The sequence below is a fragment of the Chaetodon trifascialis genome, chromosome 7 (genome assembly GCF_039877785.1).
Source record: "Chaetodon trifascialis isolate fChaTrf1 chromosome 7, fChaTrf1.hap1, whole genome shotgun sequence".
Taxonomy (NCBI): domain Eukaryota; kingdom Metazoa; phylum Chordata; class Actinopteri; order Chaetodontiformes; family Chaetodontidae; genus Chaetodon; species Chaetodon trifascialis.
In genome coordinates, this window is record NC_092062.1 from 19,474,043 (window position 1) to 19,489,809 (window position 15,767).

A 15,767-nucleotide genomic window follows, 5' to 3' on the forward strand; every position below is an offset into this window, starting at 1 on the left:
AGGGCAGAGAAAATATCTCAGCGTCAAGACCAGGGCGTCATCTCCTGTGTCCGTTGCACCTAAAAAGAGGATGCATAGTCCTTGGTGTGTTCCTCCCCAGCCACCCGACTGTGTCTTCCTCATTGCTCTGTAGAATGCCAGGCTTTGCACGTGTCGGTCTACCCCAACCTCACCCCTCTTCCCTCTCCCCCGACGTCTCCCTTCGTCCCGTGATTTGAACCAGAGCCAGGTGACCGTTGGGTCCGAGAAGAGCGAAAAGGGCCAGGACAGAGAAGGCAGGAGCTACAGCTCATCTGTGTATCTTACATCCAGGCTATCGCGCCTCACAATGTGGAAACACGATGTCCTCCCTATCAGTGGTGTCTGCGTGTCACTGTAGCTCACTGTCCACTCAGCAAAGACACCCGCAAGCATCACATGAGTACAGGCAGATGTAGTCATTCTAAAATCTAAAGTATTCTTTGCATCTTTTTTTAGTCCCATGACGTTATTTGTGTTGGACATGCTGAAGTTTTATTCCTCTGTTTCTCCGTCATCCTTGAAAAATTCTTGATCACGACGGCCGGAAATGCGTAGAAATATGTGATTTATGTTGCATCTTTCATCTCCAAAGACATACGGTACTAAAAAAAGGAAAGTCGTAATGACTTCCTTTTCTCAGTTGCTGGAAAATGTTATTTTGCAGAACATTTACGACTCATCTGTCTTTCATTGTGGCCATGCGCCACATTTAATCCATCCAGTCGATAAATCGATTCAAAGCATTGAGGAGTCACTGTGTCCTAGCTGTCCATGTTTCTGCGACAGTCTGCAGTAATAGAAACAAATCTGAACTGGCAAAGCAGTTGCTCAGAGTGCATCCATGTTGCCATCAAAGTACAAATTCATTTCTTAATGCAGTGGATGATAAGAAGAGAAAGCCTCTAAAAGAAGTTTATTTATGAAAATTTATGGTAGATTTATAGCCTCTTAGATAGCACACTAAAACAGACAGAGACGTTGTCTTGCCCCTGTCGGCTCTGTTGTTGTGTGGTCTTGCAGCCCTCCTTCCTCCGACCGCTCCCTCACTATCTCGTTTGTGTGACTAACTTTTATTCATTTTATCTTTGGGGTGACTGACCTTACTCTGTTTTTCTCACTTCCATCTTCAGTATGACAGACATAAACAACTCTCCTACATCTTACTCACCTAGAAAGCCCTGCTGGGCTGAAAGGTAAGGCCAAGAGTCAACAGGTCAAGGGTAACAGGAGTGTGCAGGGACAAGATGTAAGATGGCTCTGAGATCCTGTGATTTACCTTAATACAGGTTCAGGGAAAGGTTTGTAGTTGAACAGTGGGACAACAGTAATAGCTGAACACTACTATGTTTCTAGAGATTGATTCCATCGTCTTTGCTAAGTATTTTTATTTACGTATGATGTGTTGTGCAGCTGTTCAAGGACAAAATGCCCCCATGTGCAGACATGAGCAAAGCACCTGCAGATACCCTTCAGAGTTTATCTGAAGGGTATCTGCAGTCATATCTCCGTGTAACTGTCCTTTGCATCACATCACAGATTTTTCAAGTGATGTTCGGCCTTCCTCTCTGTCTTTCAGTAGAGAAATGTCTCAGGAGAGAGCAAAGCATTTATTTCTCCCCTTCTTTTAACAGAATCAGTGCCAATGGCACTCCATACCCTGGCAGGCACCAGGCTCCTACATCCCCCATCCATCGCTTCACTAGTTCAGCACCCTCCACACCAGACTCCAAACCGGTTGACAGGTTGGCATCTCAGCTTTTGCAGAACTGCAACTATTGCAAACCATCTGCAAAGCTCCTGTTTTACCAAATGTGCCAGTACCTAAATCAGAACAAAAAAAACAATCACTCAATTTTGATTATGTTATTAAATTAGTTGTTTGTCTTTGCCGTGTAGACCTGCTTTAGGGGGCTTGCTGACGTCCTCGTACAGACAGCATCAGGAGTCTCTGGCTGCAGAGAGAGAGAGGAGACGCCTGGAAAGAGAGGAGCGTCTGCAGAGAATCGAAAGAGAGGAGAGGAATCGCTTCAGGTTAGTCTCACCTGACCAGTCAGACAGAACAAATCTACTATGAGTCTGATCAAAGCTGGGTCGGTCTTCGTGAGGATCATTAGATATTCTGAATCATGGCAGAAGGAGTCTGTAAAAGCATATGTTCTGTGCAGATGTCTTGTCTTAGCTTTTAACAATACTCCGTTGGCTTTCTTTGCACTTACCAGCTCATTTTCAGCTAAACAATCATCAGATTTAAAGTTTCTGGTTCTATTTGATCTGGTCCTAAATTGCCTCACCCTTGCTCTGTTTCTGTCTTTCCATCTCAGTCGAGATTACGTAGACAAGAGGGAAGAAGCGCGGCAAGCCAGAGAGGAGAGGTGAGTTTATTTCATGGGTTCACATGGATCCACAATAATGCTGCAGTAGTGAAGATATATCAAACAACTGAGGAGGTGTTCGAATGCTTTGAGATCCTATTTTAAAATAGATAACAGATGTGAAGTCAGTTTGCACCCAGCTTCAGGCTGAATTATAGGTGTCAGAGCCCCTTTAGGCATGCTCGTCATTAAGACGTCCCGAAGTTAACAGGACAAGTGTGGAATTGTGTTTCGGCATGGATTTGGTCCGTTCTCTCCTTCTGACTGTGTCTTGTGTGCGAGTGTGTGTGTGATGTGAGTTATAGCTCTTTTTTAATGCCTTCACCTATTTCACCCCGTGAACTGGAACATGAATCTCATCGGATTTTATGGTGTGTGTGAACTCAGATCAGGAACGGCAAAAATGTTAAACGGCACGTTGGGCGTCACTCGTCTTCATTTGAGTTTCTGAGTAATTACAGCTCCATTTTTCCATAATTAGCCTAGAATACAGCAAACATGTCATATTTGTTCACAGCAGAAATATTGACATCATAGGTATTAGTAACTAAAACCTGATTTTTGTAAATTTTTTTACTGCTGTTGGATAAGGCCTCATATCGGGAAAGTGTAATCTTTTGAGGAACCAGTAATTTTGAATTGATCAGTTTCTTTGGAGGTTTGTTATAGAAAGGAACTTGTGAATGTCTCTAACCCTGAAATGGTTTTCAGAACTATCTGTTTGTCAGATATTAAATGGCTGAGACTTAAATTAACATTGAGTGGAGATCAGCAGGCATCTAAACCACAGTGGGCAGACGTCCTAAAGCTGCATTTTGTTACTGCAGGTACAAAGCTGTGGAGCGGCTAGCTGCTGAGGAGTTTGAGCGAGAGCGTCCCAGGGCGCCGACAAGAGGACGGACAGAGATCACTTTATGTCTGAGTACGAACCCTGCCAGCCGCTCAGCATCCCGCTGTACCACACCTTCATCCATCGTCTCACAGGAGGACCCCGCCGCCACTGCACATCAGACGTCGGGTAAATGGCATTTGCCAACCATTTATTCATCATTAGTACCCGAGTGAGCAGGAATGGAGTGTAATATTGGCTTGCAGAGCTGGCAGAGACAATATTGCCTGTCAGCACACCTGTCACACACTGTGGGCTTGGCAGTAACACTTCAAGGGTGATTATTGCACAGAAATTAGATTCAGCTGCACTTCAGTTGAAAGGAGTTATTGAGAAGACCTACTTGACTCTAGAAATCAATATCAAAATGTCTGAATAAAACATAAGGAGGAGGGGAGGTGCACACAGATCTTCTTTTCTTAATAGTAAAATGGCTTAAATGAAGTTCTGATAGAACACCGTCAGTGATTTGAAGGTCATTTATCATATATCAAAGTATTGCTTTGTGAATTTGTGATTTATCTCAGTGCAATTCAGGATACCTCAGTATGTGATGTAAAGCTGCTTTAACAGTAAACAAAGAATATATAATGGGGTCACAACAGATAATATAAAGGCACATAACAGAAGTACTGAAAGTCATTTTTTACCATGTTTTTTTTTTTTTTTTCCATGAACAGAACATATCTCAGAGCCAAACCTTGACCCACAGTCCAGGACCAAAAGTCCAGCATCAGAACTAACGGAACCTTCCCCCACACCTCCACCCGAGCCAGACGAGCAGCAGACTGAGGCGGAGTCGCCTGCAGAGGCAGAGGACGTTGCTGAGACTCAGTGTGGCCAGAATGTGTTGGCAGAGCCGGCGGCTGATGAGCAGTCGGCCAAGGAGGAAGAAGAGAGGCAAGAGCAGGAGAAGCTTGAGGAACAGAGGCAGTGCATGGATGAGGTAGCGGTTGAAGAGCAGGTAGAGGAAGCGGAGGTAGCGGATGTGGCAGAGGTGGGAGAGGCTGATGCGGAGACAAATGTCGAATTAGAGGAGGAGCAACCGACGGAAAGGGATGTAGAAGACAACGTACTGCTGAGCGAGAAGGAGAGACAGAACGAGGAAGTGAATGAAAAGGACAACTGCTCTGCATCCAGCATCTCCTCCACGAGTAGCACTCTGGAGAGGGAGGAGCGGGAGGAGAAACTCACCAATGACATTGAAGCAGGTATGATTGGTGGTAATGTTATTCACTTACTTTGATCATCAACTGCGTGTATTTCTCTCAATGTCAAAATTGTCTGCTTTCAACAGGCCAATGGACCCAGTGCATTAAAGACGCGGATGTGAATGACCAGTGCAACAAAATACTCAACAGCAAGCGCTTCATGCTGGACATGCTCTATGCTCAGAAGACCACCAGCAATGAAGAAGAGAATGTAGCAGAAACGGAGAAAGAAACATGTAAGTGTGAGAAGGAGACAGAGGTCAGTGACTCCTCTGTGGCTAGCTTGGCCAGCAGGATCTCCACACTGGAAGCTCACAGACAGGCCAGAGAAGAAAATGTGAAAAAACTGGAGGTGGGACATCTGGACAACCAGGGCAACGTCCGAGCTGTGGCTGAGAAGTTCGGAGATTTGGTCAAAGGCCTCACATCTCCTCCTGAAGTGGAGGCCTCGAAGGAGCAGCAGCAGACTGACAAATCATCGACCGCTGCTTCATCGACGTCACCCCCTAAGAAAGAGTCGGACTATATCTGGGATCAGCTGATGGCCACCCCCAGGGAGCTGCGGATCAAAGAGATGGACTTTACAGACTTGAGGGAGGAGGATGACGAGGACATTTTAGATATGGACAGTGTGATGGGGTCAGGTGACCTGATACCACCACCTCCGCCTCCGCCATGCAGCACTGCCCTGCCACCACCGCCGCCCCTGTTTGGGTGCCCCCCTCCTCCTCCCATGCTTGGCAAAATGATGCCACCGCCGCCACCATTTATGGCCCCAATCCCTCCGCCCTCCCCTCAGCTGAGTCGAGGGGACACGCCTCTCTTCCAGAAGAAGAAGAAGACCATCCGTCTCTTTTGGAACGAGGTGCGTCCCATGGACTGGCAGTGTAAGAACCATAAATTCTGTAAGGAGTCCCTCTGGTCCAAGCTGGAGCCGATTAAACTGGACACCTCCAAGATGGAGCAGCTGTTTGAGTCCAAATCCAAGGAGCTGCCTGTCACCAAGGTAACTTAGTGTTGTACTGCTGTTACAGTAGAACCATGCTGTATTACTCTGCACTTTGGGGTTTATTTTGCAGTCCCGATTAGCCTCGGTTTCTCTGCCATAGCTCAGGATTTCCTGCTATCCGGCACCATGTGAGAAAGGATCATTATGTGGGTTTAGTGATATATTTAGCCAAACTACTATCCCTCTGGGTGTCTCACATAACTTAGGATTCACAGGGTGGAGTAAGCATTTAAAATGGTCGAAACTCCTCTCAATATTAGTGAGACCTCCAGACTACACAAATAGGCCCACCTTAACAGAATGTGTCATCCACAAAATAAGACTTAAAATGATAAATAACACTAAATTCTTCAGTGATGTCTTTGTTCATTACTTAATTTGGAGTTTAATTCATGCCTCCTGGAGGACAGTTTTATTTTAATGACCCCTGTTGTACCACCCTCAAGGCAAACTGTTAAATGTTCACTGATAATACCTCAATGTTGCACGTAGTTGCAACATTTTCTGAGCAAGTTTCATGTTCACCAGAGGAAAAGCCCTTATTATTTTTTTATTTTTGCCAGTAGCTTAACCCTTAAGACATCCACTCTCCATTTTGTAATAAAGGCTGAAGAGTCGGATGTGTTTTTACACATATTTTTTGTATTTTCTAACAATGAAGAACTGCTTCCACTACCCAAGACACACAATCTCATAAGCAACGCTCACGCCCTTATTTCTTGAAATCTCTCATAGAAAGCGGCTGTTGATGGCAAACGACAAGAAATCATAGTCCTGGATTCAAAACGCAGCAACGCTATAAACATCGGCTTGACTGTCTTACCTCCTCCCCGCACCATCAAGACCGCCATCCTCAACTTCGATGAGTACGCACTGAACAAAGAAGGCATTGAGGTAACCATTTTTCTCCTCTAAGACATATATTGTATCTAAATTGGTACTTCATAGTATAACTACAGTCTAGTCCGTCAAATAAAACCCATTCAAGCTCACAGGATCCAAAATAAACATCTTTTCTTGAACGATATTTACTCAGCACACCAAAGTCCGCTGATGGATTTCCCCAAACAAGAGAGATTTAGCTTATATATATGGGATGACCCACAATGTTGACATATCATGTGATTTTCTGGCTGCATGGCTGGCTTTTTGGCTGTTCTCACGTAATTAATCACAGCAATGATTAAAGGTTAGCTCCACATGCATATTTTCAGCTGGCTTTAAAAACCATACCATGGACTTTTGAAGGACTTCACATCAGCAGATAATGATTAATGCTGCATCCCTTTGGTGTTATATAACCTGCAGTTCTCAGAGGTTCTCCTTGGGTTCATTCAGAGAGGAGTGCTCCTCTCCACCTTTTGTCTCCTGTGAAATTTTCAGCCAGAAAGCAAAAGTGAGGTTGAAAGTTCAGATGTCACACAAGCTTGGAAGCATTTCAGATAAGCAGAGCTAGAGATGTCAGAATTGATTTGTTTCCTTTCCCTACCTATGATTTACAGCCTGACATATTATGTAAAAAATTTAACTCAGGCATTGAAAAGGATTTTATAGTTTGACTTGATGGATGATCCAATAAGCCTCTTCCTTTCCCTTCCCCTCCTCTCGTTTCCTCCTCCCTCTCCTAGAAAATCCTGACAATGATCCCCACAGAGGAGGAGAAGCAGAGGATCCAGGAGGCTCAGCTGGTCAACCCTGATATTCCCCTGGGCAGCGCCGAACAGTTCCTTCTCACCCTCTCCTCCATCACAGAGCTGTCTGCTCGCCTGCAGCTGTGGGCATTCAAGATGGACTATGATCTTATTGAGAAGGTCAGACACATTTCCTGTTTCGTCAACTTTAATCACATGCAGCCATTTTTTTCCAACTTTGCAAGACACTTTCTTTTGGAAGTTAAATGAATAGTTTGAGTTTTGAATTTGCCTTGTTGTTGAGAGTTAGATGAGAAGATCAACCACTGTCCTGCTTGTACGGTGAATATGAAGCTACAGCCACTTAGCTTAGCATAAACACTGGAAACAGAGGGAAATCAGCTAGCCTGGTCACAGAATAACCAAGCTAAGCTAACTGGCTGCAGGGTGTAGCTTCATAGACTCAGCTTCTTCTCATCTAGAAAGTGAAAGTGTTTGTTTCTTTTTTTATCGCACTCTTCACCCACAATGCCAGTTTAGTCGGAAATGTGGGCGTGTTATGCTAGTAGAGGTTAATTAAGCCTCAAGATAGATCTGAGGAGTGGGCTTCAAATCTCTGTAACCACACTTTCTAAATCCACATGCAATGATCTTGTTCATTTTCAAACTTGCAGTCTTCAGCCCCAGCTGACGGTGCCATCACTTGAGGACTTTTACCAGACCTCACACAACTCAAGCCACAGAAGGCTTTATACAACTTTAAATTTTTTATCATTTCAGCATTTTACTGCACATCATTATCAAGGGAGAAGAAGAGCAGAGTGAGCTGGCAGAGTTGGAATGAATAACTAATGTGCTGCATGATTGCATTTTCATGCTCTTTCAGGAAGTGGCAGAGCCTCTGCAGGACCTCAAGGAAGGGATGGACCAGTTAGAGAAAAACAAGACACTCCGCCACATCTTGACCACGTTGCTAGCCATCGGCAACTTCCTCAACAGCACTAATGTGAGTCACCCTCAAGACATCTGTGGCTTAGAGGTTCCTGTTTTTTCACTTTCTCTCCCTCTGTCTTTTACTCACTTCCTCCATTTCCTCCCACGCTCCTCCTCCTCCCCCAGCTCCCCCGCACACATATTTATTTGGTAAGGGTAACAGTGGACAGTCTATGTGTAGAAGAATGTGCTGCCTGACTATGAGCACCAGACACTGTCCCTCCGCAGTAAAAACGCTCGTCAAGGCCTCTGCTGAACCTGGCTCAGTCTGTCTGAGAGGAAAAAGCGAGGGAGGTTGTGTGATTGTGTGTCTACTAACAGCTTGTGTTCGTCTGGCTGCTTCTCTGTGAACTTGCATCTGTGTCTCGCTTTTCGGCTGTCTGTGGCCTTGCGTGTGCCTTTGTGTGCAGGCATCTGTGTGTAGGTCTATGTGCGAGTGACCCTCTGGGATATGAGAGCCAAAAAAGAAAAGGGAAACATAAGTCATCAACATAAAAAAAGAGTAGTTCCTGTAAATAATGGCTGCATTTATTTTTTGCAGTAAGTCATTTAAAACTGGCAGGAGAACAAGGGAGATCCTTTTTGGGATTATGTCTTTCATGATATGTTCTGGCTTTTTCTTTTAGCTCCACTGTGGTGAGCAGAACAATCGGTCGGGTCTGAAGTAGATTGTGGTTTTTGATAATCACCAGCCTAATGAATCTACATATCTACCCTGCGCACTCCGTTGAGCCCCTTTATCCGACTGTGCCAAAAGGAAATTCCCTGCAATTTGGTCCTCGAGGAGAGGCTTTTGATTTTTAATTTCAGACAGTTGTTTCCATCCCACATTCTGACCGTGTTGCCGTGTATGCGTTCATCTTTAGGCGAAAGGCTTTGAGCTGAGTTACTTGGAGAAAGTCCCGGAGGTGAAGGACACAGTTCACAAGCAGTCCCTGCTGCACCACACCTGCTCCATCGTGGTGGAGAAGTTTCCAGACAGCACTGACCTCTACTCTGAGATTGGAGCCATCACCCGCTTGACCAAGGTTTACTCCTAAAAAATGAAACTCTTTTTATTTTCTCCACATTAACACTTTGTTACTATTAGCAGTAAATGCAACTGTCACTGAGTCCCCGGCCATCTGTGGTGAGTTCTGTCTGTGATACTGTTGTCAGGTGGACTTTGACCAGCTTCAAGACAATCTGGCCCAGATGGAGCGAAGGTGCAAGGCATCGTGGGATTACCTCAAGGTCATTGCGAAACATGAGATGAAGCCAGCGCTGAAACAAAAAATGTCAGACTTCCTCAAAGACTGTGCAGAGAGAATCATTATTTTGAAGATTGTACATCGGAGAATAATCAACAGGTACGTTCACGTGTAGATCAAAAGACTCCATGCTGATTAGACAAAACATTTGTTGCATTTAGAAAATTCATATATCTTCACTAGTATCTTCACTGTTTCGATGACATTTCCAACCATCATGAGTGTTCATTCCTGGTGACTTTTATTATTCCATGTTTAAACTTTGTTCTCCATGCAGTGATGTGATGTTTGTCTACGCGTCTGCAGGTTTCATGCCTTTCTGCTGTTCCTGGGCCATCCGATATATGCAGTCCGTGAGGTCAGCATTCATCGCTTCAGCAAGATCCTGAGTGAATTTGCCCTGGAGTATCGCACAACAAGAGAGCGCGTGCTACAACAGAAACAGAAGAGGGCCAACCACCGAGAGAGGAACAAGACCAGGGGAAAAATGATAACAGATGTAAGTGCTCTTCACCACGAGCAACAAGTCGCACACACTCTTTCTCCATTTCCTGATCCCTGTCTTTGTTTAGTTTGTGCTTTCTCAGTTCTATGAATCAATACGAGCAATCCCTCGACACTGGTTATAACTTTAATCTGGTTAAAGCATCAAACGTCGGCCGTTCCTGACAGACACGGCATACATTTGCAATGACATCAGCGCAGTTCCTCGGTTTTCACATGTATAGGTTTCTGTAACAACAATCAGTGAGTTGTTTTTGGTGTATCTCATTCTGTAGCTGCAGCAGGCTAAGAAAGGCCAGAGCAAACACCTCCCTGCATGATTAAAATCCTTTAAACCCTGAGGAGTCGGCTGCTCAGAGTGGACTCCACAGCGAGCCTTGGCAGAGGCCCCTCTCTCTTCAAAGGGACCCTAATTCAATCACTGTGTGAAAATTCAAACCTTTGCATGTCCCTGAAGGAGAGATAATGAGACCCTCACCTTAGCCACACTCCTACAAACATGTTCAGTCAAATATGCTCTGCTGCTCCGAAGCTCTTATGTCTGCGATGTGTTTTATGATACAGGGGGGTGAAAATCTCCCAACAATTATCATGTTTTGTCCAATACCCTTATTCGTTTTCTTGCTGAGTTATTGTAAAGTTTATACAATTCTTGTATCTGTTGATTCAAAATTACGCTGGAACCAGCAGCTGGTTAGCTTAGCTAAGCATAAAGTGTGAAAGCAGGAGAAACATGTAGCCTTGCTCTGTCCAAAAGTTAAAAAAAGGAAATACCAGTAACATAAAAACATAAATTGTTGTGTTATTGTATGGATCAAACAAGACATAACTTGTTAATTAGTGAGCTTCAGAGGTGGCCGCAAGAGCCAAGCTAGTTGTCTTTATGCTAAGCTAAGCTAAGCTAAGCTAAGGTTGAGCTTCATATTTGCCGTACAGACATAAACGTGGTATCAATCTTTTCGCCTCAAAATGTTGAACTATTCCCTTCATGGTTACAGCACAAATCAAGGATTGTGTGCTTCTTAATGATTTGAGAAAATACTACAACCTTTGTAGAACCAGTTAGATAATGTATGTTTATCAGGCTGAAAACTTAAAGACTGCTTCCTGAAAAATTGTGATGAAAGGTTTTCACTTGCATTTTTTCCCCTTCCATTTCCTTTATCTCTGTAGAGTGAGGATGACGATGATAGTGAGGTAACTTTGTGTGCAAGCAAGTGCATGTGAACTTTCCGTTGTGACTAACGCTCAACCGGACTATGGTGTTGTAACCCTGAACAATAACCAGTGTGTCTATGAGGATTAACAAAGGACAAGTCATCAGTCAGACTGACAGGTCCTGTGTGTGTGACCTCACATGAAAGGGGAAGCCTGAAGGTGATGATGAGGAGAGAAAAAGGTGTCCGCATGATGTCGACAGTAGTGTTGAGTGAATCTCACTCGAGGGAGTCGCCACAGCTACTTCCTGTTGGAAATGAATGGACCTCAGAAGGATTGACCTCTCGAACCTGGCATGTCTGCACTGTTGCAAGAGACAGTCATGGGGATTTTTGTTTGCTTGTGTCTCAGAATAAACAGCCCTTTCGATGCGTATGTGGAACTTTCCACTCTTTGAAATGACTGATTGTTCTTATTTTCGGCTGGAAAGTACTGTGTCACTATAGTGAAGATTAACCTGTATGACAAGTTTGATACTTAAAAATTTTCCTCACAGTTCTTCCCTAATACTAAAAGTGGCAGAGCATGGAGCTGAGTTTCACCATCGCCTGCTAGTAGAATGTCAGATATTGTAATCCTGTGCCCTCCCCCCCTCCCGCAGAGCGGTAAATTTGGCGGTGCCCCGTCAGAAGCACAGGAAAGCCAGCCTCAGGGTATCCAGTATGCAGAAGATGCAGCTGAACATGAGAACATGAAGGCCGTACTAAAGAGTAGCCTGCAGGGCGGAGAGAGTGGAGCATCCACGGTGCCCGGCCTCCGCACACGCACCAGAGCCAGCAGCACCCGAGGTCAGTTCCATTAACATGCTACACTGTTAGCCGCTACTTAGCTTCATCCGTCCACTACACTGACATTTGCATTCCTCTGTGGTCGTATCTGCTCCGGATCTTTTCAGTGTCAGTGGAGTAATTCTGCATGAAATCTTTAAGATAATCTTTCACTATTATTTTTAGCCACACTAGCAGCATGTTATGACATGCACTGCTGTAAGATTTTGTACAATTGACTTTAGTGAGTCGCTGACTTTCTCCAGCGGCAAAAAAGGTTCACGTTTGTGTTTTTGACAGCTATTGGATGGACTTCCATGAAATTTTGTACACATGATCCTAAAAGTTTTGCACCATCATCAGGTCAATATTTTCCTTTATGACTATATCCGTCAGCTCTACTTTAACATTGTTTCGTAGTTGCGAGTATGTTAGCATGCTGACGTTAGCGTGGGCTCAGTACAGCCTCACAGAGCTGCTAACACACTCTCACTCTGCGTCCAAAATCACAGACTATGCACTACATACCCACAATGTGTACTGTCCCTCAGCATACTTTTGTGTGAATAAACAGTATTATGCATCTTTTCGGACGCACTGCTCAGCATTCAATTATAACATCACTTCCTGATAGCCTACATAAGTGTGGTAGCACTTGCCAACCTCACCTCTACTGGAGTACCTCAGCTGGGTCACTGTCCACCATTGTCTTTTAAGTCTTTATTGTTGTGACTAATGCAATATATTGTGGGATATTTATGCCAGCATAGTGTCCAGTGCCTGCATACTGTAATATTTCTCCATAATTAGTATGCACTTTACATACTATTGGCTTCATTCTGTTTTAGTGCACTAAAAGGCATGCTAGTGTGGAATGCCAGTCTTGATTTCTTAAAGCAGGAATATTCCGTTGTTTTCTTACCGTTTCTGACCTTGTTGTTTCAGGGCGCGTTCCCCCATGGTACTCTGCCAATGACGACCCAGTGAACTGCACAGATGATACGGCTGATGAGATCATGGAGAGGATTGTTAGGTCAGCCACTCAGGGGCCCAGCCAGCGGACGCAGCCTCGGGAGAGGAGGCGATCCCGAGCCAACCGAAAATCACGTGAGTCGTGTCAACTTTTGGACTAGTGGCCAGTTTTCTTGCCACGCACAGAGAAATGCTATCGGCTGCATGTGCGAACAATGTAAATATACACCTACCAAAAGCTCTAATCAGTTTGTCATTCTCTCTGCACTTCCCTTTTTATTTTTCTTCCTGCCTGCACAGTGAGAAGGACACTGAAGAACGGTCTTACAACAGAGGAGGCAAACGCTCTTGGCTTATCCAGTGGATCAGAGATGCAGGTGTGAGCTGGGCATAAAGACGTTCGGAAGCCCTTTCACTGCCCCTCCAACACCCGCACCCAACCCGGCAACCCCCTCTGTTCTGGCTTGGCACTAAAATCCCCCCAGCTTTGATGAGTTGATCTCATCTTTCTGCGTTTGGTTTGCATCGGCTTGACACAAGTGCTTCCTGAGGAAAGTGGATAAAAAGCAAGGACAAGGTTATTATCTACGAACTGATGGGCAGAAAGAGCAGAACCCGAGCGCTGCATTCAAAACACCGCACACAGCTTTGCTGTTGCCGGATAAACATCGATGATCTGCACTCACAAGGCTTCATCACAGGCATCCTTTGAATGTGACATTGCAAACAAACACCCGTGCAAAAGTGTGTTTTGAGAGGAGCTGGCAGTGCGCGTGCTTCAGCCTCCGTGGCCTTGACTGAATCAAAAGGGCTAAAGTGTAGTACAGACACTAAACTCTCTGCTACGTGAGTTTAGTGTCAGCCCTGAAGCTTTTGTGATTAGTTGAATTGAAAGAAATTTCATCTATTGAATAGATGGCTTTGTGCAGAAGGTTATTTTGTTATATACTACTGTGGTAGTTTTGTGTTTCTTTTCATTTTGCTCAAGAAGGTGCTCAAATGAGGAACAATTGCACTGGATGTAAAAGTTGGGTATCAATGGAATGTGAAATCCTTGACACTGATGAACCACTCTGACATCTGAATCTGAAAATATACTCAGCAGTTTAACCAGCAAATTAATAGTAGCACATTTTCAATGTCTGTTCAAAGAGTCAAGGCAGACGTGCATCTCAAGCTTCGTCAAATGTCTTTTAGTTGACAGGATAAGAAGGAATTTATCCGAGAAGCATTTTTGTAAAGAGCAGTTCAGCTTCTTGGGGTAGGACTGGTGATACCACTAGTTTCAGACTAAAGCTCATCAAACGCAAACATTTTTTAGCTTAAACAAATGTAGACAAGTTGCATTACATGACCTGTTCTCACGGTTGGAAATGGTCTGAGGAAGGCAGGTGCAGTGTTAGAGGTGAGCAACCTTCATCGAGTTACGTGATTTTATTTTCTAGAAACTATGAGCTGCACATTTCAGAGTGCCTTTCAGAGACAGTTATTTATTAAGACGTTTTCAGGGACATAAAATCAAGGAAATGTTGCTACAGATGTGCAGTCTGAGTGGGCGGGGGGGAGGGGGGAGTTATTGCAATGTTTCATGAGCTGTGATTTATTTTTAACCAGTGTTTTTAAACTTGTCCTGGCAAAATTGCTTTTTTTTCCCCATGCTACGTCTTGAATCAGATAGCTTGTTATGACGATAGCTTTAAAATATTTCTGATTGGGGATTGGCTATGCACATTAGCTGGATCCTGTTGCCTTACTGTGGAACACGGACACGCATTGTCCCACTCGAGTCCAGATCTAGGTGAAATATGAGAGTTAAAAATAGACCAGGCCAAATTAATGTGTAGCTCAGCTGGCATCACTGGAGATCTTTGCTTTGTTAATCACATGACAGAGTATTCCCTCACTCTGTATGACTGTGAACATCAGGGGTAACATGATAATTAGTAATATGGACGCACATAAAATCTGCATTATTTATCTATTTGATAACATGTAAATCTGTACTGAAGTGAACAAGGAGCCCACTGTTATGCAGGTGAACTTTTCATGAGCTCATTCTGCTATTAAATATGGCCTTGGCTAAATTTATAACATGCATAATTTTTAGTTTATATCCTGGGATCATCTGCCCCATTTGCAAATCTTCACTGTGATGGAGACATAGCCATCGAGAGAAACCAGATCAAGCGCCACATCATGATATAGTTACATAAAACCACACCAGCAGTACATGTTTTTAGAATTTACTGAAACCAATTCAGCACCTTAGACTCAATGTGTAGCATGCAACCTAGTAGTTATGGGGGTGGGGGGTGGGGGGTGCCTCATTGTGTTTCCCAGATTGTACTGATTTGTGTCAAAAATGAGAAAGAGGTTTTAAGTAATATGGGGGAATGCTGTAAAATTATGTACATGTCATGACAATGTCTTTGTTCTTCTTTTTTGTTTGCTCCATGTGTAGAATAGTGTATTATAGACTGAAAGCAGTATTATTCTAAATATAATTTAAGCAAACCAAGCCATGCATGGTTTCAAAATGTGTCACTTCTGCTTGAAACAAAGGGAGGTTCCCGTTGGTTCGCAGAGCTGCAGGGTTTATGTGCGTCTTATTAAACCGTTTTACTTTGCAGACTGGAAAGTGAAGAAATGTGGTGAAACGCGCAGTGATGACATTCACCAGCTAGTCCTGTGGAATCCCTTAGAAGCCTTTGATTTCATTGCACTTCAATGTTTTCTCCTTTTAATTTAACATTAGCCCACCACACACATTGCTGCCTGTGCCATAACATCACTGTGGAACTACGACATAAGTGCTATACAACCAAGGCTTCTATTGCGTCTGTGCCCACAGCAAAAACTATGTAACAACTACAATAAAAAGGTTACTTAAAAATATCTTTTGACGCTTTTTTGCTTTTCCCTAAAATAGG

At 44.0% G+C, this 15,767-nt stretch overlaps 1 protein-coding gene across 3 annotated transcripts in view; it reads left to right on the forward strand.

The window, feature by feature from the left end:
- The window catches only part of LOC139333347 (FH1/FH2 domain-containing protein 3-like), an 85,329-nt gene extending 69,568 nt beyond the window's left edge, over positions 1 to 15,761 (forward strand). The window contains exons 12-27 of one of the 3 annotated variants that reach the window (XM_070965660.1): positions 1,152 to 1,214; positions 1,653 to 1,763; positions 1,918 to 2,052; positions 2,343 to 2,393; positions 3,221 to 3,411; positions 3,963 to 4,493; positions 4,580 to 5,499; positions 6,238 to 6,396; positions 7,131 to 7,313; positions 8,020 to 8,139; positions 8,993 to 9,154; positions 9,285 to 9,475; positions 9,683 to 9,875; positions 11,700 to 11,886; positions 12,811 to 12,972; positions 13,138 to 15,761. In XM_070965660.1, the coding sequence (XP_070821761.1) occupies positions 1,152 to 1,214; positions 1,653 to 1,763; positions 1,918 to 2,052; positions 2,343 to 2,393; positions 3,221 to 3,411; positions 3,963 to 4,493; positions 4,580 to 5,499; positions 6,238 to 6,396; positions 7,131 to 7,313; positions 8,020 to 8,139; positions 8,993 to 9,154; positions 9,285 to 9,475; positions 9,683 to 9,875; positions 11,700 to 11,886; positions 12,811 to 12,972; positions 13,138 to 13,220 (3,442 nt within the window). In that variant the 3' untranslated portion in view covers positions 13,221 to 15,761. The remainder of the gene's footprint in view (positions 1 to 1,151; positions 1,215 to 1,652; positions 1,764 to 1,917; positions 2,053 to 2,342; positions 2,394 to 3,220; positions 3,412 to 3,962; positions 4,494 to 4,579; positions 5,500 to 6,237; positions 6,397 to 7,130; positions 7,314 to 8,019; positions 8,140 to 8,992; positions 9,155 to 9,284; positions 9,476 to 9,682; positions 9,876 to 11,699; positions 11,887 to 12,810; positions 12,973 to 13,137) is intronic. The other 2 variants (XM_070965662.1, XM_070965663.1) reach the window with 2 other exon arrangements.
- The last annotated feature ends 6 nt before the right edge of the window (positions 15,762 to 15,767 follow it).